At 41.9% G+C, this 23,536-nt stretch overlaps 1 protein-coding gene across 8 annotated transcripts in view; it reads left to right on the plus strand.

Annotated features, from left to right (window-relative positions):
- TNRC6B (trinucleotide repeat containing adaptor 6B) overlaps positions 1 to 23,536 on the plus strand; it is a 142,481-nt gene that overhangs the window by 6,345 nt on the left and 112,600 nt on the right. For 2 of the 8 annotated variants that reach the window (XM_084809893.1, XM_084809901.1), the window contains exons 1-4: positions 91 to 228; positions 969 to 1,041; positions 3,273 to 3,358; positions 21,603 to 21,670. In XM_084809893.1, coding sequence (XP_084666019.1) covers positions 166 to 228; positions 969 to 1,041; positions 3,273 to 3,358; positions 21,603 to 21,670 — 290 coding nt within the window. In that variant the 5' untranslated portion in view covers positions 91 to 165. Of the gene's footprint in view, positions 1 to 88; positions 229 to 968; positions 1,042 to 3,272; positions 3,359 to 21,602; positions 21,671 to 23,536 lie in introns of those variants that run through there. The other 6 variants (XM_084809896.1, XM_084809894.1, XM_084809892.1 and 3 more) reach the window with 5 other exon arrangements.

Consider the following 23,536-nt stretch of genomic DNA (forward strand, 5'->3'; position numbering starts at 1 on the left):
GTCTAAAATCAGGCATCAATCTCTCTCCCCTCCCCCCAATTGTCACTGTGATAGTAGACCTGCATTCTTTTTAATGCATTATTTTAATGAGTTGCACAGAAGACTTACCCGATGGAAAAATTAATCTGATTTGCTTGTCAATAATGATCAGACTCACTACTGTGGATGCTTGAAGTGGAGTCTTTGAACCGTGTTCAAAGCACATCAACTCTCAGGATTGTATCCTATGTAAGTCCTACTTAGAGTAGACTCAATGAAATGAATGGCACTTAAGTTAGACTAACACTGGGTACAGCCCACATTCTTTACTTGCCACTCTCAGCTACTAATGGACATGTTCCCCTATATCATTGTGTTTTCACAAGCCTGCAAGGTGGCCCTGGATGGTCCAGTAACTTTAGATTGCATTTTTTGCTTTGTCTGGACAGCTTGACTTCCATAACAAGTTCTCTTTGGGATCTAATGTATATCAATGTGATTTCTTTGAAAGAGCAACTTCAACTTGATTGATGCTTTTCATTAATGTCAGGCTGCTGAATTGCATATCAGTGGCTGCCACCATGCTTCCTGCTTCTCACCTTTAGGTTCTTTTGCTAATTTAGGAGCTGCAGGGTGTAATTTAGTACACCAGTATGAGGAGCTGTTTGGTCTTAACAGCCACAATGTATTTTAGCCAGTTACTTTATTATGGCAATCCGTAAAACAGCATTGTAATGCAGTGTTTTTCTGGATTGTCAGTGTCAGTTTTAAAACAGCAAGTGCAATCATGTTATGTTAACTTTATGTGAAAGTTTCCTGCAATCTTTGCTAGTTATAAAAATAAAAACTGCAAAAACAAAACAAATCTCTCTTAAGATAACTTGTGCTGCCTTGTTCACTTTGAAGTTAGACAAGCTTTTAAAGGGAGTTCTTACCTGCTGTGCTTATTTGTTTTGAACAGTTGTAACTGTGCTCCTTCTCTTTTACAGTGGATTGACTTTTGCACTGAATGTAGCCAGGACGGGTCCTTTCGGGCTTCATTAGCCCTGAGAAGCAGTCAAGGTAACTTCTGTTTAAGTACAAGTACATTATTAGTATAAGGAAATGGAATAGAGGGATAAGGTGGGTACAGAAGGCAAAACCTGTACTGATGCATGACTATTTTTGAATCACAAGTCATAATGTAATGAAGAATGTGTAGGAAAGATTAATTCCTATGTGCAATATTTTGTACAATTATTGAAGGAATACACCAAATCTGTTAGGAGAACAAGGACACAATGACCCAGTTCAGACAATCATGGTGAGCTCTGGTGTGTGCCAGGCGGTTTTTGAATATTCAAGCCGCAGCTTGTAGTGTTGTCCAGATCCAGGCTGCGGAAGTTGTGCAAGGGTTAAACAACCTTTGCATAACCGTAGCACTGGCCATGGGTTATATGAGGGTTGTTTAACCCTTGCACATCCCGCACCACCTGGGTTCAGATGACAAGCTGCGGCCATGGCTTGAATATTTAAAATGGCAGTTTGAATGCCCTGCAATCCACCGTGGCTTAAATAACCCATGGTGGCTTTTTTGATCATGTGAACCAGCCCGTTGTTGTAGAGTAGTTGCACATTATACCTGTCAGTACAGAAATATTGTTTGTCTAGCCCTGCCAAATCTCATGTGAGGCTTCAGATACACTGTGCCCAGTATTGCTCAAGCTTCATATATTCAGATAATTATGTCAGTTACAGTGATACAGTAATCAAGACCTGATCATCTTGATATTCAGCAGAAAAGGCCTGGTTACAACATAGGCATTGGAGAAGCGTTCCCCATCCTCTATAGGAGCTTTCTCTGGGTCCTTGCTGTGTCCAAATATTGTGGGCTACAGTTCCCATCAGCCTCAGCCAGTACGGCCAATGGTCAGGAATTATAGGATTGGTAGTGCAAAACATCTGGAAGGACTCAGGTTATGGAAGTACACACCATTCCCAAAGAACATCCAGTTACCATAAACATAAAGTAAGTTGCCCCATATTACCAGCAATCTGGTTTTATGGGGTACCAGATTACCTCATAACAAGCTGTTTCATTATCTGTCTTGATGGTTAAATTGCCTATTTTAACGCTTTTCCTACAATGTTGCCTGCAGTAACAATGAAGGAAAGGAAGGATGGAATGTCTCTTCTTTACTTTGTCCCTTCCTAAAAAATAGAATTTTGTATAGCCTTTCATATTTTTGTTTTGCTTGAATGAGCTTGTTTGATTGTGGTAGATGCCCTCAACATTTGGAGAGTTCAGTCATTTTTGCCTGCCATAGATTTTGCTTTCCTCCAAATTTCAATATACACTTGAACACTAATCACAGGTCCCATGCAGATTCCACACTGCACAGAAGCTGGCTCCTGAAAGTTGCTCCCCTCCACTATAGGAGCTGTACTGTCTTTCTCTGTTCTGCTACTTCTGCAGCCCAGGTCCATTTCTACTGTTGCTGTTTAAACCACGATTTGATTTTCTTGCAAGGTGAACAACAGTAGGAATCATGCATACTCAAGGAGCAAATCAACATTTCTGTGCATGCTACAAAAATGCACTGAGGCATTTTAATTCTGCTCAGAAACCCATACTGTGAGATCTGGAAGTCCTTGTACTTGTACAGTAAGAACACAGAAGCAGTTTGTCAGGAACTAGCTGTTTGTGCAACAATAAGGATTTAAGTAACTTCCTTTGTTTTCCACTTTGTTTCAATTAAAGAGGTGGCATACTTCTTGAATTTGTACATGAAAGATGTTGCATCTTTCAAGGTACCATGTGTTGATGCTAGGGCAGACGTTGCAAGACTGCTAACTTTGTTTTTATCTCTAGAAGTAGAGTTCATAAACCACAATCTGTATGAGAATGAAGATTGGGCTTTCTTGAGTGATTAAACAAAATAATAGGTTTGTGCCTATTCTGACCATCGTGGAAACACAGCAGATTTGGGTCTAGCTCAGATTGTTTTTCTTAAAGCTACTTCTGTCCTGAAAGAGGCTATTAAGCCCTTCTACAGGCTCCATCCATGAGGCCAAAAACTCTTGATACATAATGTGTACATCAGCCCTCTTGTCTCTTCTGTGCTGATGCTACTGAGATACTTGTGTCCACTAACTTCCCCCCTGCTTACAACTGAAATACCTTATGCTGGATGACTTATTTTTATGGGCCAAGAGTTTCAGTATTTGCAATGTGCAATATGAGTCATAAAAACTCAAATTCCAACTTAATTTTTTCAATGTGTTTTCTTCCCTTATTTTTTTTTATTTGGCAGAACTTCGTATTTCAGCAGAATTTTGCACAGATTCTGTTCCCATGCAAACTGATGAGGGAGAAATTTTGGAGGAACGCAGTTCCAAGGTCAGTGAGATAACAGAATGAGGCTAGGATAAACATTGATATGCATATTGATTATTCAGAAATGGGTTTGAAATTCATACAAGGTCTTTCCAAACAAAGTCTTTGCACTAATAAAGATGAAATTCTTACAAGATTTTCAGTCCTGTGCTACTATTAACAAGACTAGAGCATGTGGCAATTAATAGAAGAATGCTGCTCTCTCCAGGTTATTTATATCTTGAAGATATTTGCTCACCTGTGTGTTGCAGGTCAATATATATATAATTTCAGGTCAATATATACACATTTAAAATAGGGCTGTAAGTCACACACCTAGCTGCTTGTGAGAAGAAAATGTTGCCTTTTGGCAATTGGGTAGGGAAGCTTTTGTAAACTAAATGTTGAGAATTTTTCTTTCTTGGTACTGTAAGGCTGTAATTCTATACCCACTTACCTGGGAGTAAGTCTCATTGAACTTATTAGGACTTCTTAGTAGACATAGGATTGTGTTGTAAATAATGTAGGAGTTTGTGTGGGCTTGACACCTTTATCATTTAGTTACTTTTGTGGATTTATTTGCAAGTCTGGCTTAAAATCGAAATGGTTGAAGTTGACTTAATGAAGAAGGGTGTATAACCGTTTTCAAATCACCGCATGTTACTCATTGCATAGCTTTTAATAGATGTTTCACTTTAACTCCTTTAATATGATGGACTTGCTTTTCAGCATCTGTTTAGATGAGTCTTAGACAGTTCAGAGATCTTTCTCTGCTCTCAGGTGCAAGTGTTCTATATAACAAATTATTATTATGGTACTGAACAGATACTAAATGGCAAGTTGCAGTCTGTAAAACTGATTCATACTTGTTGTGCTACTACTGTTTAATCAGCAACCTTAGCCTGTTTTTTTTTTAAATGCAGCTGCCTAAATCTGTTGCTGATGGAAGGTTTTAATGCTAGAGTTGTCAGAGTTCAGATTAGTCCACCAACACAATAGCATAGTACTGTATTCTGATGCTTAATAAGTTATATTCTTCCTTGTGAATAATTTTACGAAAAGTTCTCATCCCCTGCTCTGCTTCTTCACCCAACTGTTATAGTGAATCAGTGCTGTGTGATGGTGATTGTATTAAGGCCAGAAGAGGTGGGGGCTGCATACATTCTTGAGAGGATTAAAGGCCAGAACACTGAAATTTGTTAGCACAGCCATCAGAGTGCTGTTTCCCCAGCCTGGCAAACATAGTGCTATGCTAGGAGTTTAGGCCTATACGACTTGTCTATGGTATTTATAAATAATGTCTCTGTTCAAAAATACATGAAGTGACATACAGCTTTATGTAGAGCTGCTTATCTGGGGTCAGTTGCTATTTGCCACAAGTGAGTGGCAAACTGCATGGCTGAATTTAATATTGGAGATATATTACTGGCACTGTATATAAGAACCTACTTTAAACAGGGCCAGAAATATTGGAACAAGGATAACTATTTTGGCAGTTGGCCTCTGTACACCACCACACTGAAGTTGAAAGAAAACACACCCAGATGGGAGCGAAGTCAGAACTTTCAGCTGTAATTCAAGGGGTTTGACAAAAGTGGGGCACTACCCATTCAGGAAGTACAGCCAGTGGCATACACACACACACCCATCGTTGGTGGCTTATAAGTAATGGAACGAATGGCTGATAAGCAGCTGCATGGCCAGGCGTGGCCTGTTTCCTGGGTACCCCATGGCCAGTCAAGCAGATAAAAGGCCTGGAGGTGTTTCTGAGTGTTCCATTTGCATTTGGTAGCTGTTCACTGGAACTCCCAACATGAGGTCCAAAGAGGTGTCCATGCGAGTGAAGGAGGCCATCATTAGGCTGAGGAAACAAAATAAGCTCATCAGAGAGAGAGCAAAAACAGTGGGAGTGGCCAGTACAACAGTTTGGAACATCCTGACAAAGAAGGAATTAACTGGCAAGCTCAGCAACAGCAAAAGGCCTGGAAGACCACGGAAGACAACTAAAGTGGATGACCGCAGAATTCTGCTCATGGTGTAAGATTCTTTGGACTGATGAAACCAAGATTAACTTGTATCAGAATGATGGGAAGAGAAAAGTATGAGGATGGAAAGGAACAGCTCATGATCCGAAGCATACCACATCATCTGTCAAACATGTGGAGGCAGTGTTATGGCATGGGCATTTATGGCTGCCAATGGAACCGGGTCACTGGTGTTTATTGATGACCTGACTGCTGATAAAAGCAGCAGGATGAATTCTGAAGTATATAGGGCTATACTTTCTGCTCAGATTCAGCCGAATGCTGCCAAACTGATAGGATGCCGCTTCATACTGCAGATGGATAATGACCCAAAACATACAGCAAAAGCTACCCAAGAGTTTCTCCAGGCAAAGAAGTGGGATGTCCTTCAATGGCCAAGTCAGTCACCTGATTTCAACCCAATAGAGCATGCTTTTCATTTACTGAAGACAAGACTGAAGGCAGAAAGACCCACAACCAAGCAGCAGCTAAGGGCAGCTGCAGTAAAGGCCTGGCAAAGCATCTTGAGGGAGGAAACTCAGCATTTGGTCATGTCCATGGGTTCCAGGCCTCAGGCAGTCATTGACTGCAAAGGATTTTCATCCAGGTATTAAAGGAGATCCTTAAGTTTGAAATGATGTTGGCTTGTTCCATTACTTATGAGCCACCAACGACGGGTGTGTATGTATGCCACTGGCTGTACTTCCTGAATGGTTAGTGCCCCACTTTTGCCAAACCCCTTGAATTACAGCTGAAAGTCCTGACTTCGCTCCCATCTGGGTGTGTTTCCTTTCAACTTCAGTGTGGTGGTGTACAGAGGCCAACTGCCAAAACAGTTATCCTTGTTCCAATATTTCTGGCCCCAACTGTACTTAGTTACAACACTAATCCTTTGGGCCAGTACTGTCCACTTTGACTAGAAGCAGTTTTGAAGATGGAGGTCTTTTCCAGCCTTACTACCAGATATTTTAACTAGGACCTAATGCATGCAAAGCATGCGCTCTGCCATTGAGCTATATGTTTGTCACAATCAGCCAGAGTAAAGTATTAACGTATTTAAAACCTTATGGATTATATTTTACTGAGGGCCCAGTACTAGACTTCAGATATTACAGGAAGTGAAAGAAGAAAGTATGCATGTGCAAGTTGGTTCATTTTTTTTTTATTTATTAAATTTATTAATCGCCCATCTGGCTGGTCACCCAGCCACTCTGGGCGATGTACAACCCACCATAAAACAATTTAAAACAATAAAATTTTACCATAATTTTTTTTTTTAAAATACCCTTTTGTTGTTCAGTCGTTCAGTTGTGTCCGACTCTTCGTGACCCCATGGACCATAGCACGCCAGGCCTTCCTGTCCTGCGCTCTCTCCCGGAGCGTGCTCAAGTTCATATTCATTGCATCGGTGATACTATCTAGCCATCTCATCCTCTGCCGTCCCCTTCTCCTTTTGCCTTCAGTCTTTCCCAGCATCAGGGTCTTTTCCAGGGAGTTTTCTCTTCGCATTAGGTGGCCAAAATATTGGAGCTTCAGCTTCATTATCTGTCCTTCCAATGAGCACTCAGGGTTGATTTCCTTTAGGATGGACTGATTTGACCTCCTTGCAGTCCAGGGGACTCGTAAGAGTCTTCTCCAGCACCACGGTTCGAAAGCATCAATTCTTCGGTGCTCAGCCTTCCTTATAGTCCAGCTCTCACAGCCATACATTACTACTGGGAAAACCATAGCTTTGATTAGACGGACCTTTGTCGGCCAGGTGATGTCCCTGCTTCTTACTATGCTGTCTAGGTTGGCCATAGCTTTCCTCCCAAGGAGCAAGCGTCTTTTAATTTCATGGCTACAGTCACCGTCTGCGGTGATCTTGGAACCCAAGAAAGTAAAATCTGTCACTGCTTCCATTTCTTCCCCTTCTATATGCCAGGAAGTGATGGGGCCAGATGCCATGATCTTAGTTTTTTTAATGTTGAGTTTCAAACCAGCTTTTGCACTCTCCTCTTTCAACCTCAACAAGAGGCTCTTTAGATCCTCTTCGCTTTCTGCCATTAGGGTGGTATCGTCTGCATATCGGAGGTTGTTGATAATTCTCCCGGCAATCTTAATTCCGACCTCTGATTCACCCAACCCGGCATTTCTCATGATGTACTCTGCATATAAGTTAAATAAGCAGGGCGACAATATGCAGCCTTGTCGTACTCCTTTCCCAATTTTGAACCAATCGGTTGTTCCATGTCTGGTTCTTACTGTTGCTTCTTGACCCTCGTACAGGTTTCTCAGGAGACAGGTAAGGTGGTCTGGTACTCCCATCACTTTAAGAATTTGCCACAGTTTGTTGTGATCCACACAATCAAAGGCTTTAGCGTAGTCAATGAAGCAGAAATAGACGTTTTTCTGGAATTCTCTTGCTTTCTCCATGATGCAGCGAATGTTGGCGATTTGATCTCTAGTTCCTCTGCCTCTTCGAAACCCAGCTTGTACTTCCGGTAGTTCTCGGTTCGCATACTGCTGAAGCCTAGCTTGTAGGATTTGGAGCATCACCTTGCTGGCATGTGAAATGAGCGCAATTGTGCAGTAGTTTGAACACTCTTTGGCGTTGCCCTTCTTTGGAATTGGAATGTAAACTGACCTTTTCCAGTCTTGTGGCCACTGTTGAGTGTTCCAGATTTGTTGGCATATTGAATGCAGCACTTTAACAGCATCATCTTTTAGGATTTTAAATAACTCGGCTGGAATACTGTCATCTCCGCTAGCTTGCCTGCCTGAACAACCACGTTTTTAATGCACAACGGAAGCTCATTAAAGAGGGGGCATGACGGAGTTCCCTAGGGAGGGAGTTCCACAGAGTGGGGGCCACCACCGAGAAGGCCCTCTCCCTCGTCCCCACCAGTCTAGCTGTCCTGGCTGATGGGACAGAGAGAAGGCCATCTGAGGCTGATCTTGTTAAGCGGCCTGTCTGGTGTTGCTGGAGGCGCTACTTAAGATAGGCTGGGCCAGAACCATATAGGGTTTTAAAGGTCAAAACCAACACCTTGAATTTGGCCCGGAAAACAACTGGTAACCAGTGCAACTCCTTCAGCACTGGAGTGATGTGATCTCGCCGGCGGCTGCCTTCAATCAGGCGAGCCGCCGCGTTCTGTACCAGCTGCAGCTTCCGAACCATCTTCAAGGGTAACCCCACGTAGAGCGCATTACAGTAGTCTAAACGAGAGGAGACCAGGGCATGTACTACCGATGGAAGCAGATGGTCGGGAAGGAAGGGGCGCAGCCGCCATATCAGATGGAGTTGATACAGCGCTGACCGGCTCACAGCTGACACCTGAGCCTCCATGGACAGCTGGGAGTCCAAAATGACCCCCAGGCTGCGGACCTGGTCTTTCAAGGGTAGCCGTACCCCATTCAACACCAGGTCGACATCCCCCAGCCTCCTCTTGTCTCCCACCAAAAGTACCTCGGTCTTGTCAGGGTTCAGCTTCAGCTTATTCCTCCCCATCCAGCCACTCACCGTCTCCAGACATTTGGACAGGGATTCTATGGCCAACCTTGGTGAAGATTTGAATGAGAGGTAGAGCTGCGTGTCATCCGCATATTGATGACACTGCACCCCAAACCTCCTGATGATAGCCCCCAGTGGCTTCACATAGATGTTAAATAGCATCGGGGAGAGGATGGAACCCTGTGGCACCCCACAAGTAAGTGGCCACGGGTCCGAAACCTCCTCTCCCAGTGCTACCCTCTGGTACTTGCTGGAGAGGAAGGACCGGAACCACCGCAATACAGTGTCTCCAATGCCCAAGCCCTCCAGGCGGTCCAGGAGGATACCGTGGTCAACGGTATCCAAAGCCGCTGAGAGGTTGAGGAGAACAAGAAATTCGCCCCTATCCAGAGCCCTCCTCATATCATCCACCAAGGCGACCAAGGCCGTTTCTGTCCCATGCCCAGGCCTGAAGCCCGACTGAAATGGGTCTAGATAATCAGTTTATCCAAATGTTTGGACATCTGAAAATGGACTTGTGCTTTGCATGCTTTATTGTTGCTACTTGTTAGAGACCCAGAGTGGGCAATTACACTGAATGATTTTAACATCATGAATTTAGATTCTTAGCAACTTACTGGATAGTCCTGGACAAATTGCATTCTGTCCCAGTTAAAAGCATAATTAATGCTTAGTTATTAAGGTGAATGAGACATAACTGAAAAATACTTGTGTGGGTATAAATGCTGTAATATTTGTTTGGAGCAGTGTAACATTCTTCTTTACTTACTTTCCTTCTAAGCTATCCAACCTGCTGAAATCTGTAGTCAAACTGGCCAATTTATTGCTGGGGCTTAGTTTCATCTGGACCTTCTTAGATTATTTGGTTTGTACTTCTCTTGTCCATGGTGTAAAGATACTTTCTTTCTCTTTGCCTGGTATTTATATATAGAGAAAGGTGACTTCTTTTATGAAACTTTTAAACTGTTAGTGCCATATAGAAGGGGAGAAAGGGAAAGAACACGGAGTTGCAAATCTTTCCCTGTCTTTTTTGCTGAATAATATCTGAAAATAGTGACTAGAGAACACAGGAAGCTGTTTTGCATCACTACTCGATTAACATTAATTTGTTGTTTTTCCTAAACTTTATAGGATTGATCTGTTCTTATCCAAAATAAAAATTTCAAAGGGAAGTTCATATAGTTACTAAAAACCATGATAACCAGTTATTAAAGTAGCATGCTGTGTGTAACTTCTTGAATCAACTCTGATACAATTTGGAATCTTGAGAATCTATCTACTTTAAGGGTTGTTTCATAAAGCACATTTCTAATCAACGCTCTTGTGAATACGAAATTGAACTGTGGTAAAATCACTAAAATCTGTTAAAGTGGATAAGCAGTCAGTTTTCTGTGCAGTGTGCAATTCAGTTCCCCCTTTTTCCAGCCCACACCATTTCCCCCGTATTCTAGCTTTTTCCAAAATATTCTGTTTACATAACTGAAATGTATTCATATGTGTTTCCCAGTAGTGGTTGGTGGGGTGGAAGACAGGGCAGCCAATAGAGAAGGGCAGAGCTAGGGGCAAAAATGGGTATTCATTTTCATTGTCTTCCACACATAAGCATGTGTGTGCCAGCCAGCTAAGAAGAGCTTGATGCCTTAAAAAAAAAAGAAGAGAGAATAGAAGGACTTAAAAAAAAAAAAAAGTTGCAACAGTCATAGGTGCTCCTTGGTTGTTTCTTTACCAGTCAGCTGAGATGGAGGTGGGAGAGACTGCAGGGAATTTGTGCACTCTCTTCCCCTGCCCTGCAGTCCCCAGCTGCTCACAAAAACATAGCAGCTTCCTTCTGTTCACCTGGTCCTCCCATTCAGACCGTGGGGGGCAGGAACTAGCTGAGCAATGGGGAAGAGGGAGCTGGACTTTCTCCCTCCTCACCTCCCCCATGCATGACTTATTGACCTGGTTTGCAAGTAATGGTGGCAATTCCTGGGATGTTTAACCCAGTGACTAGCCACACACTCGTTGCTTCTTTCAGTTAACAACCCCAGAAACTGGGTTATCTTTGGGTTAGAAATCCAGAGTTAACTCAGGAATGAACCACGGACCATTCCTGGTTAACCTTGGGTTGTTTAACCTAGAGTTAACCCACAGTTTCTGGGTTCGAAAGTCATGAAACAACCCAGGAACATGGAGTTCTTGGGTTGGTACCCGAAAACGAAGCTTTCCTTGGCTTTTAACTTGTCCATTCACCAGTGGCAATTCTTGGGTTAAACATCCCAGGACTCGCTGCAGTTACATGTGAACTAAGTCACTGGGAAAGGCAGACAAAGGAAGCCTTTGAGAAATGCCATCTCAAGGCTATCCCTGAGGTGGTGGCTCCTAATGGAGCCAGCTTCTGTTGTCCCACACCTCGCCTGTGTGGTGGGAAGGTGAGGGACAAGGAAGGCCTTCAAGAAGTGCTGCTTCAAGGGGCTCTGGGTATCCTTTGTCCTCCAAGCTACAGAAATGGATGCTCAAACTAGCTGTCTCCTATACTAGCCAGAATGGAAGTCAGGGCAAGTTTGAAAGTGAGTGAGGGTTAGGAAATTGAAGAGAAGGAATGGTGCAGCTAATGGGGCAGTGCTCCCTTGCTCCTATTTAAAAAAAAGTGTCTCTAGTTTTCTAAACAAAATAAGGATTATTTATAAACTATGTTTATTTGCTTTTGATCTTGGATTGCTTTTGTGTAGCTGTGTAATACTTGTCCAGAGATTATTTCTGTTGGGTTCAATGATTCCTTAATAATGATATTACAAGAGAAACTTCCCATTTCTAGTTGAACTAGTATAAAAATTGATCCCCCCTCTGCCCTCTTTGGCCCTGGCAACTGATACCCAGGTTGTTGAAGAAGGCAGGAAGATAGTTTTTCCTCCTGTGTGTGCAGTGCTGTGTGGGCCTGGCCATCATATCTGTAAGTTACTTACTCCTTAATTGCATCTGGCAGCTATTCACTGGAGGAAAGGCTCTTATGTTTATGGAGGCTATGATTTTCAGGTAGCTTGAGCCCTGCAAGCTCTCAATTAAGTATTGTCTGGAAGGGAAGGAGGGAAATCAGAATCCACTGGCAAGAACAGGGTCTTTACTCTCACTGGTGCATTTGCATTTCCATCTCTCCCTCCTAGCTGGCTGTTGGGAAGTCCAAGTTTTGTTTCCTCTCATTTTAACATCTTCTCACTGATGCAATACCAAATTTACGTCCAGAGTTAGCTCTTGGTGACTCAATTTGCTTGTGACACTTAAAAGTGTTCTGGGACAATTTAATCACTCAGACAGAGAGTAAGCCAATCAGATTTTGTATGGGAGCTGAGTTCGGGTAGCTGCTAACACCAAGCCCCTTTCTTTAATCCCATCCAAGTCAAGAAGTAGATTTCTGATAAACAACATCTCATGCTCCGTGTTTTTAAGGATCTTTTTCTCTGTCTGAAGTCTCCAGACTCCAAAGGGAGGAGGAAGAAATGGGAAGATGAACTGGGACTATTTAACAAAAACAACAACAACAACCCAGACTTCGCTTGACACAAGTGTCTCACAGGGAAAAGCAGTTCATGACCTAGTTTCTACTATTCATTATCAGCTATCAAATAGTATCTGCCATCAAGTAGAAAATAAAAATGATATTCTTCACACAGCACATAGTTCACTATGGAATTTACTGCCACAAGATGTAGTGATGGCCACTAATTTAGATGACTCTAAAAGAGAATAGGCCAAATCATGGAGGTTAAGGCTATCATGATGACTATATGCTACCTCCAATAGCCTGCCAGTTCTCTGTAATATTGATAAGGTAGTAAGTTCTCTAAGATTATTACAATTTCTAGCACACTTCCCTAATATTCCTTAGATTGTTTTAAGAATTTATACTATGGCTGCACTTATGATTTCCAACTCCTAAGCCGGTGGAGAACCAGTGTAGTGATTAAAGTGTTGGACTAGGATTGGGGAGACCTGAGTTCAGTTCCCCACTTGGTCATGAAGCCCCAAACTGTGGGTGACCTTGGGCCAGTCACATATACTCAGCCTAACTTGCCTCACAGGGCAGGTGTGAGGGTAAAATGGTGTGGATGAGGAGGAAGGGTGAACCATGTGAGTCACACTGAGCTTCTTGGACTAACAGTGGGATAAAAAACTGTAATTAAAATACTGTAGGCCAACATCCTTGGTACTTAGTAAAGCCCAGAGAAGTAACTCTGAGAAATCCTTTCCACATTGATTTGTCTGCCACTCCTGTTATGGAATCTCTGCATGAGAAATCTTGAGACTCATTTTAAGGCATATCCTCAGTTTGTGTAGTGTGCTAGCCAGACATATTGGACTTAGCTGTTGCTACGAGTGTGCACGCTAGAACATGCCTAATATCTCCCTGTAGTTGCATATTGTGAAGGAAGATTGCTAACAGACAAAACTGTCAAGAAGCTTCTCTCCCATGATCGGTCTTCTCGTTGAAGTATTCTGAGGAACCCTGGGCCTAGAGTGTTCAGGAAGATAGGCTTCTAAGATGCTAGAAAACCTTACATCTCTCCTACTATGCAGGATGCTTAGAAATTATTCTCCTGAGTTGGAATTCATGCTCCAAGTGCCCAGACCTAAAAGAGTTAGCGCTCTTGGTCAAACTTTCAAACATATTCTTACTGAACATGTTTAGACAGGATAAGGTCCCACTATTTAACAAAATATTGGAAATTTCTACTTCTACATGCCCAATTGTAGGGAATTCATACTTCTAGCTGTGGATGAGGCAGATGCTTCACTTGTTGGGACTCTTGCCTACCTCTAGAAGTTGATAATTTATCCAAACACCAGATGGTCTGCAAGATCAAGGTAGTGCTACACAAAGCCATGGAATCTTAACATTCTAATATCTGAGATGGCTTCCTTCCTTTTCCTTATTTCCAAGGCTTTTCTAGCCTGGCTAAAAGCTCTCCATTCTGAAAAGCTTGAGATCCTGCAGCTGCCTTTCAGTGAACTTTTTGACACAATTTCTTCTCTCTGACAGACTTCTTAATACTGTCTGATACTCTGGTAGGACCACAGCCTCTCTTGTGATACCCAAGATACCTCTTTGACTGTGTAATTGGAATGAAACCTCAATCAAAGCTGTCCTTATGTCAGCCAAGTTCAAAGGGAAGACACTCTTCCATGAAAGGATGAATGAGGCCTCTGTTGAGTCTTGACAACAAGAAGAAGTTCCTCTCTTCTACCAGAAGGATTTATTGTCATTCCTGAAAGTTGGAGGGCTATTCCTTTTACAGGTCTGACAACTATCCTTGTCCAGGCATGCTTTAAGACTCAAAAGTACTTGAAGGCCCTTCAAGCCCTTCTTTCCATCCAAGAGCTACTCTTCACATCCCAAAAAAACAGCAAATCTTCCTCCACCCAGATGGGGCATCCCAAAAAGTTCAACTCATGCCCAGTCCTGGCAAACCTCCACCTTGGTGGGTGGACCACCTACAACACTTTGCTCCAGTCTGGGATCTGATCACCTCAGATCTCTGGGTCCAGGATACAGCCCATCTTTGATAATCCCTTGAATTCCAGGAAATGCCTTCGGTCAGTTTCCTAGTTTCTCCTTCCCACATACCCAAACTTCAGCATATAAAAGAAGCTGTATTCAGACTGCTCTAAGTCAGAACTATAGAACTGATACCCAGCTGTCAGAGGAAAAGAGGCACTCCCTTCTGTTTCTGGTTATCAAAAAAAAAGTATGGGGAATTCAGAGGTACCCTTATCACAAAACACTTAAGTTAATCAAATTCCAGTGCTTCAAGATGGAGCCTCTGTCCTCCATCCTTGTAGCAGTGGCTTCAAGGACACCTATCTGTATACTCCCATCTTCCCATTTCACTGCAGATTCCTGCAATTTACATATGGAGCAGCATTCTCAAAGTTGTGCTCTGCTTTGTGGGCTTGTCACATTGCCCAGAATATTTACTATGGTCCTTGTGGCTGTCTTCACAGACCTCAGGCTGAGGGGTGTATAAGTTCACCCATATCTGGACAATATACTGATCAGGGCATCCTCTCTCAAGGAAGTAAAAAAGCAGAACTGTATTTTTTTTTCCTACCCAAGGCTCCACAGAGGCAGCCTTTGATTGCAGATCCAGCCATGAATCTACAGTCTTCTCATACTCTCCTTCCCCCCTGCCCCAGGTTATTGGGACACTGTTTTGTTATGCCCCGATGTTTGGAACATTGGATGGCTCCAATTCGGGAGAGTGGAGAATTTTCCTTACCTGTGAATTCTCCTACTTATTAGCCAGAAAGCAGTCCAGCTCCTACCCTAGCTTTATTGCCATGGTCGTGGCATGGCCAGCTAGTGTGAGAGTTATTGTTTTGTCACTTTTTGGCCTTGCATAGGAAATGGGAGATGCCGCCTAATCCTGCCCACAGGCCAAGTCTGTCTTCATTTTAAAAGATCCCACACCCTCATTGGCAAATTGGAGACCACAGCTGGATCACTGTCTGGCTAACAAATAGAAGGAACACTCTCGGGTAAGGAAAATTCTCTGATTGCCATTATGTGTAAACTGAGCCATTACGTGGGGCAGAGTTTACGAATTTCAAAAGTATCAGATGAAGTACTGTTTTGTCACAATTTCAGTCAGACTCTTGCAGCTCTTTTAAGGTTTCTTTCAATAGTTCCATTTTTTCATCTTTACCGTTTCTGTAGAAGTTTCTTAGATCAATAATAGGCCCCCTTCTCTTTACTCTTTTTATATTTGGTCTTCATACTTCCTTTACATGGATGACCTACAACTCTGCCTGATCTTTCCTCTTGTCCCATGTTTGCTGCCTTCTCTGTCTCATTTGATGAATGCACATTTTATTAAGCTAAGGGAAAAAAGGAAAGGTTCCTCCTGTGCAACCACTGGGTCATTACTGACCCCTAGAGGGACGCCACTTACGCTGGTGTTTTCATGGCAGACTATAGCGGGATGGTTTGCCATTGCCTTCCCCAGTCGTGACTACCTTTCCCCCAGCAAGCTGGGTACTCATTTTACTGACCTCGGAAGGTTGGAAGGCTGAGTCAACCTGAGCCGGCTACCTGAGACCCGGCTTCCTCTGGGATCGAACTCAGGGCATGGGGAGAGCTTCAGTTGCAATACTGCTGTCTACCACTTTGCGCCATACAAGGGTCTAATTAAACTTGTTGTTGTTCAGTCGTTCAGTCGTGTCCGACTCTTCGTGACCCCATGGACCATAGCACGCCAGGCCTTCCTGTCCTGCGCTCTCTCCCGGAGCGTGCTCAAGTTCATATTCATTGCATCCGTGATGCTATCTAGCCATCTCATCCTCTGCCGTCCCCTTCTCCTTTTGCCTTCAGTCTTTCCCAGCATCAGGGTCTTTTCCAGGGAGTTAAACTAAGCTATGCTAAAATGACGCTTTTGTTTTTTCTTTGTTTCTCAGCGTTTTTCAACTATTGCTTGTTGATAATACTGCAGTTCTCCCCAGGTTTGGAATCCTGGAAGTCATTTTAAAAAATTATTTCCCTTTCTCCCTATGTACAAGCTCTTGCCAAGCCTTGTCACTTTGAGGTGATATATCTAGAACTTTTCCTTTCTATAGATGCTACCAAAATATTAAATTCTCTTTAATTATTGTATTGGTTATTGTATTCTTGTTAGACTTCCTGCTTCTACTGTTAAGCCTTTTCATGCAGTCAGAAATGCTGCTGCTGATTCTGATCATCTTACTGCTTAAACCATTCTCCTTCACTGGCTACTTCCTTTCCTTACCTTCCCTGTCTTATAAAGCTTTTTGTACTTTCCAGTGTCTCCATGGTCTTTAGCTATGTGGGTTTTCCGGAAAATGTTTAATTTCCCACTGCCCTAAATACAGATCTGACATGTTTGTTTTCGCTTGCTGAGAACTGAATGCCATGCTAATTGTATGTACTGCATAAGAATTTTAAGATTCTTCCAATAGTCCAAAGTAGTTGTACTACGATATTTAATTAGAGCATTTTCTTGATTATTTTTTCCTAATGTAACTTAAATGTCAAATTCATAATCTGTCCTGGAAAATATTTTATTGGGATATTTAAATATTTACATGATATTTCAATATCATGCCATTTCCCTTACATTATTTAGATTCTAAGTTGGGGCTGGGGGAGGGGGAGGAGTGAAGGCCGTGAAAACTGTTAATGTACTAATGCCTGAATATTAGGCATTAAATTAGTAAATTAGTGTTAATGTACTAATGCCTGAATAGCTGTGCTCATCAATAGATGTTCTTCCTAGGAATAGTCAGCTGGAATTAATTATACTTTGGATTTTAAATGTTACTTGTATTGTATCCATGCCTTCACTAGCTAAAACATTTCTAAAAATAGAAAAATTTCTACCCCACATCAATGGTCTTGTTCTTTTATATGTTTTCTCCCCCCCCCCTTTTTTTTAATATGCTTCTCCTTGGATCCTTCACTCTACAGGTACTGTTCTTCAAGTAAAGCCTTTCCCTGTCTGTGTCCTTTTCTCTGTGTAGCTCCCTATCACTAGAATGCTCTTCTACAACTTCTACATGAGTCTTTACATTAAAGTACCTTCTTAAAATGTACCTCCTCACCCCAGCTTATCCCAATTGACTCTTCTCTTTTACTTTCCTCTCTTTCCCTCCCTAACATGATTTGTCTTTGTTTTTAGATTGTAAGCCTTTGAACAATGCATATGGTATTTAATTGTGCAGTGCCTAGCAATATTAGGATAGTGTGTGTGTGTGTGTGTGTTATTTAAAAAGTTAGGCAAGGTATTTTATTTGCTACAGTAGCCTTTGTGGTAATAGTTGTTGAGCCATATTTGTATTGTATTTATTCTTTACTCACAGCTTCACCTGTAGGAGGGTGCTTTCATCTTTCGAATTGGTTTTTAAATTGAATCCAGATGAATTAGATTCTAACATTTTTAACTTCCTGCCCTTTTTTTAAACAATCTTCCTATCAGTTATGCAAGACAAGAGTTTAAAATTGGCCATCTTGTGTTGCACAACCAAATAGTGAATGTCTGCTAGGGATGATAAGAGCTTATCACTAAAGCCCAACAAGGTGTTTAGGCTCTAACTTCAAAGCATAGGCTTGTGTGAATTTTAAGAATTCTGGTAGTGCCCTAGGTATGGAGAGGTTAGAGGAGAGTGAACACTGAATAAAATGTGTGAAATGTTAAAGGTAAGGGATTTGTAGAATTGACTAAAAAGCTTAGACCAGGAAAGGAAGAGCCTGTTCTGAATCATCTATGGCAAGAAGGAATATTGTCATATATTCCCTCCTCCTTTCTAGTAATTTTCAAGTTTGTCCATTAATTATATGACCTTAAGCACACCCCCTTCTCCTCCTGCATGGCCAAGAGGACTTCAGAAGCGTTGCTTTTGGTTAACCACAGTTTGTCATGTCATCTGAAACAACGAACTGTAGTTAAGGTTAACTATGTTTAACTTCAGACAAACCCACTTAAAACCATGGATTATGAAGATGGCATATTGAAATTAATCATAGTGTTAACCACAATTCTGGGTCCAGTTGACATGGCCAGCTGTGATTAACTGAAAGCTGAAGGGTAAGCTTGCAAGTTCATCCTCCAACTGTGTGGGAAGAGGGGAGGCAGAGTGTACAAACCTGAGGTTCACTTCAGCTTGTGTAAATCCCGCTAAACCATGGCTTAGCATCATGTGCAAAGGTAGCTTATATGTTAGAGTATTAGACTTCCCATCACCCCACCTTGGAGGTGGTTGGAACCACAATATATGTAAATCGCTTCAGAAACAACCAAGAAGGAAAAACAGATTTAACATTTTAAAAATTCCTGTAATGGTTTCCATTCCAAAAGGAAGATCCTGGCAACTACTTAAACGCATACATTTCATAGATTTGTAACAAGTCTGTGGGCCAGTGTAGATCTAATGCTGTATCATCTCTAAACCATGGATAGTGTTAACATATGCACTGCTATCAATCCTAGCCATGATTTGCAGGAATCCAGAGTTTGCAAACCTGATTCTAATCATGGTTAGCTTTAAGGTTGCACGTGCAACGTTAACCATGAAAAGGAAAGGCAGTATAAAACTATCCTTTCTTTTTTTCCTCTGTGAAAACCTTTGTTCACAGGCCAACCCCAAGTTGAGCCAGTCTGGCCTTCTTCGATCCATTGTATGCCAGCTAGAGATAGCAGGAAGCAGTCATAGTGGCTGTACTGCGCACTCAGTGTCTGGCTACATGGCTGTTGTATTGAGTGTGTTCAAAGCTGTAGAGAAGAAATCCCTGAACCCTGTGTTTGCACATTCTGAAGCACAAGATGAAGCTGGCCAGCTCAATCTGGAAGTGCTTGTGGCAGAGAATATGGTGGAGGTAGGCAGCTCCAGGCCATACTTCATTAATAAATTATAGACAAGGAATTAGGTGCAATAGGATTGAGTGAAGCCAGGGAGGGTGCATAGTGTGGCATATAATGTGCTCCCCAGTAGTAATGCGCTCTCTCTCTCTCTCTCTCTGCATGAGTGATAAAAGAATCCTCCTCCCCCTTGACCTATGCACACATTTTATTGAATAAAATGAGGACTGAAAAAAATCTTAAAACCTAAATACACTGTGGAGTTTAAAAAATTAATTGAAAGACATACCTTGCAGTGCTCTTGAATCTTCTAAATTGCTTCCAAATATAACTTGAAACAGTGTTTCCCAAGTCAACAAAAAACATTTGGCAGTGCCTAGGGGAAAAAAGCCCTTCTGCTTCCAGTACTTAAACTGCTATAATTCAGCCATTTTTCATTGAACATCTCTGAAATGTGGATAGTTTGTACTCACCAGAGCAATGGTTCACGAAGACCAGATTCACATGTATCAGCAACCTATGGGTTGTCGGGACTGTGTGCTACCTCCTGCCCGTTCGCTGCTTCACTTTAGGAAACAACCTAAGAACATCCTGTTCCTGAATTGTTTTCTGTGATGTCCGAACTCAGCAATCTATTGATTTTGTTAAATTTGTAGTTTGTTAAATCAGATGCAAAGCAGAAGTGGCGAGTGGGCAGGAAGCACTGTGTTCATTTGTGTGTGACCCCAACCAACCATGGATTAATCGTTACATGCAAACCGGGTCTAAGGAAAAGATCTGTTTTCATAAGGAATAGAATTTTGATTGTTTAACATAATGTAAAATATCAGAGGTTTCTAGCGTGACCTTTCCCCTGACATGCTACTTTCTTGTGTACAAAGACTTTTTTTGGAGACTCATTCCGTTATGTGAGTCTCTATCTGCAGTCTGAGGCAGCACACCAGACACAGGTTTACTGCCTCAGTGAGAGCTAGACCCTAGATGCCAAGGCAGGATGTGGCATGTTGAAACGCTCTTGAGATTTCCAAGTTTTTTAAAACACCCTTTCATAGAACTCCTTATCCACACCAGTGACTTAAAAAAAAAAAAAGTGAGCCAAATGTCCCCCCACAGCCTTCTCCCACACGCTACTCACCTTTTGCTTCTCCATCTGCTTGTGTCCCCAAAACAACACTTCCTTTCTTTCTCACCAGTGTATTGCTGGAGGTGGCAGCAGTTGTGGCAAAATGGTAACCTCTCTAGGATGACTTCAATTAGGCTCTGTTTACCAGATCCCTGCTCACAAAGCTTTCCCTTCCAGCTAGGTACTTAAACCCATTGGACGCCCCCCCCCCCCGCCCCTCAGTGTCAGTTGCCACAGAGCATGCATGGAGGTTACATCTTCAGCTGTTTCAGTTGAATAACATGAGAACATTAAAAGTCCACATTTCAAAGAGTAAATGAAAGGCATGCTTCATCAGCAGATTTGAACATTACACCAAACAGAAGTTTAAACCACATTTCTGCATTCAACGAAAAATGAAGGGCAAAACCTACAAAGAACATCCTTCTTTTTCCAATGTTTAGGTGACTGTAAGTCAGCAATATTTTATCTTAATACCTCAGTATTTGGTCAGTTCAGAATCTTCACTAAAGAGAATCTTCTGTACCAAATTTCACAGATTTCTATACCAGATTTCAAAGATCACACATTATGGTGGCCCAGCAAATCTTCGTAAACAATTAACCCATGATTTTCTGGGACACATGCTGCGTGTGAGCTGCTTTCATTTTCTGTAAATAACCTCCTATTAGCGGTAGTGAGCATAACATACAAAGCTGGACCGATAGGTTGTTTAGGGGCTAAACAACCCAGTGGTTAACCCAACAACAAGCCATTTGTTATAAACCATTTTATAACGATGGTTATAAAATAATAAACCATTAAATAATCCACAATTTGCTGCTGTGACGTGCGAACTGGGTCAGTGATTAGACGAATTCTTATAAAAATCAAAATAATTTAACACCCTTTTAACTATGGAACTAGATTCTATAATTTATGCAAAAATATTTGTTCCTCCCACAACAAGTCAGAGTGCAAGTATGCAAAAAATATTTTAAAATAGGAAGTCCTTATATGAAGAGGAAAATAATCTAATCTCCAAATCTACTAACTTCATATTGTAGCTACTTAAAACATTCTTCCACCTGCTTGCCTTCATCCAGCTATGAACATACATTCAGGAATGTGTACTATGGAGTAGCAATATGACCATGGGCGTGTGCATTTGTTAAACTACAAATGACAACCTCTTGGTTAGAGCTAACTGTTGAAAGCGGTGATACATTGTGACAGGGAAAAGGGCCACATAGGACAGCATGTATTTTACTCCATCGATGCTGACCTCCAATGCTTGCCTTCGCAGATGGAACATGAGGATTTTGTAATGGAAGGGCATGGCAAGACTCCACCTCCTGGTGAAGAAAACAAACAGTGAGTCATGTTTATTTAAAAAGGGCCTTAATAGAGTAAATGATACAAAGCACTCCTAAGTAAATGTGACTGAAGCATTGCTTCCTTTTTAAGGCATTCACCATTTAGCTGTTTTAAGATTAAATCTTCAGTTGCCAGAATAAAGATGCAGTCCTAAACACACTTCTTAAGGAGTAAGCCCCATTGAACACAGTGGAACTTACTTCTGAGTAAGCATGCGTTGGGTTGCAGTGTAAGTGTGCTATCTGCATAGTAGGCTTCTTACTTCTGGAGCAAGAGGATAAATAATACTTTGATGGAAATAATCTGAGGGCATGGTGTACTACCAGTGGTGTGTAGCACTTTCCATCATTTTACTAGAAGAAGCACAGGAGCATGCAAAGAACAGTCTGCTTACTAATGTGAATTTTAGATGTGAGCCTTACATTTCAACTCTGAACAAATTTACTTGAGTAAGTGCCATTGATTTTAGTAATAGCTGTGGTTTAACTGTAGTTTACTATATTCTAATTAGTATATGCAAATATGTTGGTGATAAACCTAATTCATTTGAATCTGGCTTGTCACTTTTAATGCACACCAAAATAAAAATATGTATTCCGGTTTGGTGTCATAGCGAATGACTGTTGGCAGTGCAGTCAAACTTGACAGTTTCTGAAGAAAACTGTTCTGTTTACATGTTCAGTAATACAAGAAGGCATGTTGTTGCATTGATTGCTATATTAGTATTTTGATTGGTCGTAATGGGTTTTAAAGAGATGCCCTAGAGTAGAGCTGATCCTTGGAACATGCAGGAGGTTTTCAGTCAGCCTTGGTGGTGCTGGCTGGGGATGATGGAAGTTCTAGTAGAACACGTCTGGAGGACATAATGTTAGGGAAGACTGCTTTAGATGATCCTGGCAGTCCTTTTTAAACTCTCCAATGTTTTGTTTGTGTCAACTGGCAATCTGAAATGAATAATTTGACAAGATGGCTTTCAGACCAGTGTAGGCTGTAATTTTCTCCCATCCCACCCTGGCTATCTGATCAGCCTCCAAAGCTCCTTTGCTTATCCACTCCCTTCCTGCCAACGGTACATAGCACCTATTTTTCCCTAGTATGGGTTGTTAAATCTCAGGCCCTCAGACCAAATCTGGCCTGCTGGGGGTCTTAATCTGGTCCTCTGGGGTTCGCCAGATGACCACATCCCCTTCCCCTGGTCCTTTCTCCCAACCACCAGTCATTTTGTGGTTGACTTTTGCACAGTTTTTCTCCATTCAAAAAGGTTGAAATGCCTATCCTAAGGCTTAGTTATTGGCGGTAACAGCTTTAAGCTAAAATATGCTGGTATTTTTGGCTCTCCCCCTTTGCCTTTCATTCTGCCCAGTGCTGGAATGTGGCCCCTGGGACCTGCTCCCAAATTTAATTCGGCCTTCAGCCTGAAAGAGGTTTGTCACTGCTTCCCTAGAAAGTGATTTATTTTTTAATCTACCCCTTGGACCTTTCCCTCCTCCACCCATCCTTCCTAGATCCCCAGTTTTCATTTCACAATTTCATTTCTTATGTCCACTTCCAGCTACCCTGCCTCTATTTCTTGTTTTAGTTCACCTTCCTCCTAGGCTGACATCATTCAGCTTCTCAGCCTTCAGACTCTTGGCCTGTCCAGCATCTTTGCCTTTGTACTTCAACCATACCAACAGCGTACTCTTTATCTTGCGTGATTTTCTTTTTTTTACTTCTGTCACAAGCTATGTAGTTTTTCAGTGTTACATTGCTGATATTTTTGTCCTTTGCTTTTGAATATTCTATGATATTACTGATACTTAACCAAAAAAAGGGAATGGAGTTGCAGTTATCATATGCACAAAAAGGCTATAGCCAATATTT

The sequence above is a fragment of the Heloderma suspectum genome, chromosome 7 (genome assembly GCF_057233095.1).
Source record: "Heloderma suspectum isolate Gila_16-S chromosome 7, 16-S_ref, whole genome shotgun sequence".
In the NCBI taxonomy this organism is placed as follows: Eukaryota; Metazoa; Chordata; class Lepidosauria; order Squamata; family Helodermatidae; genus Heloderma; species Heloderma suspectum.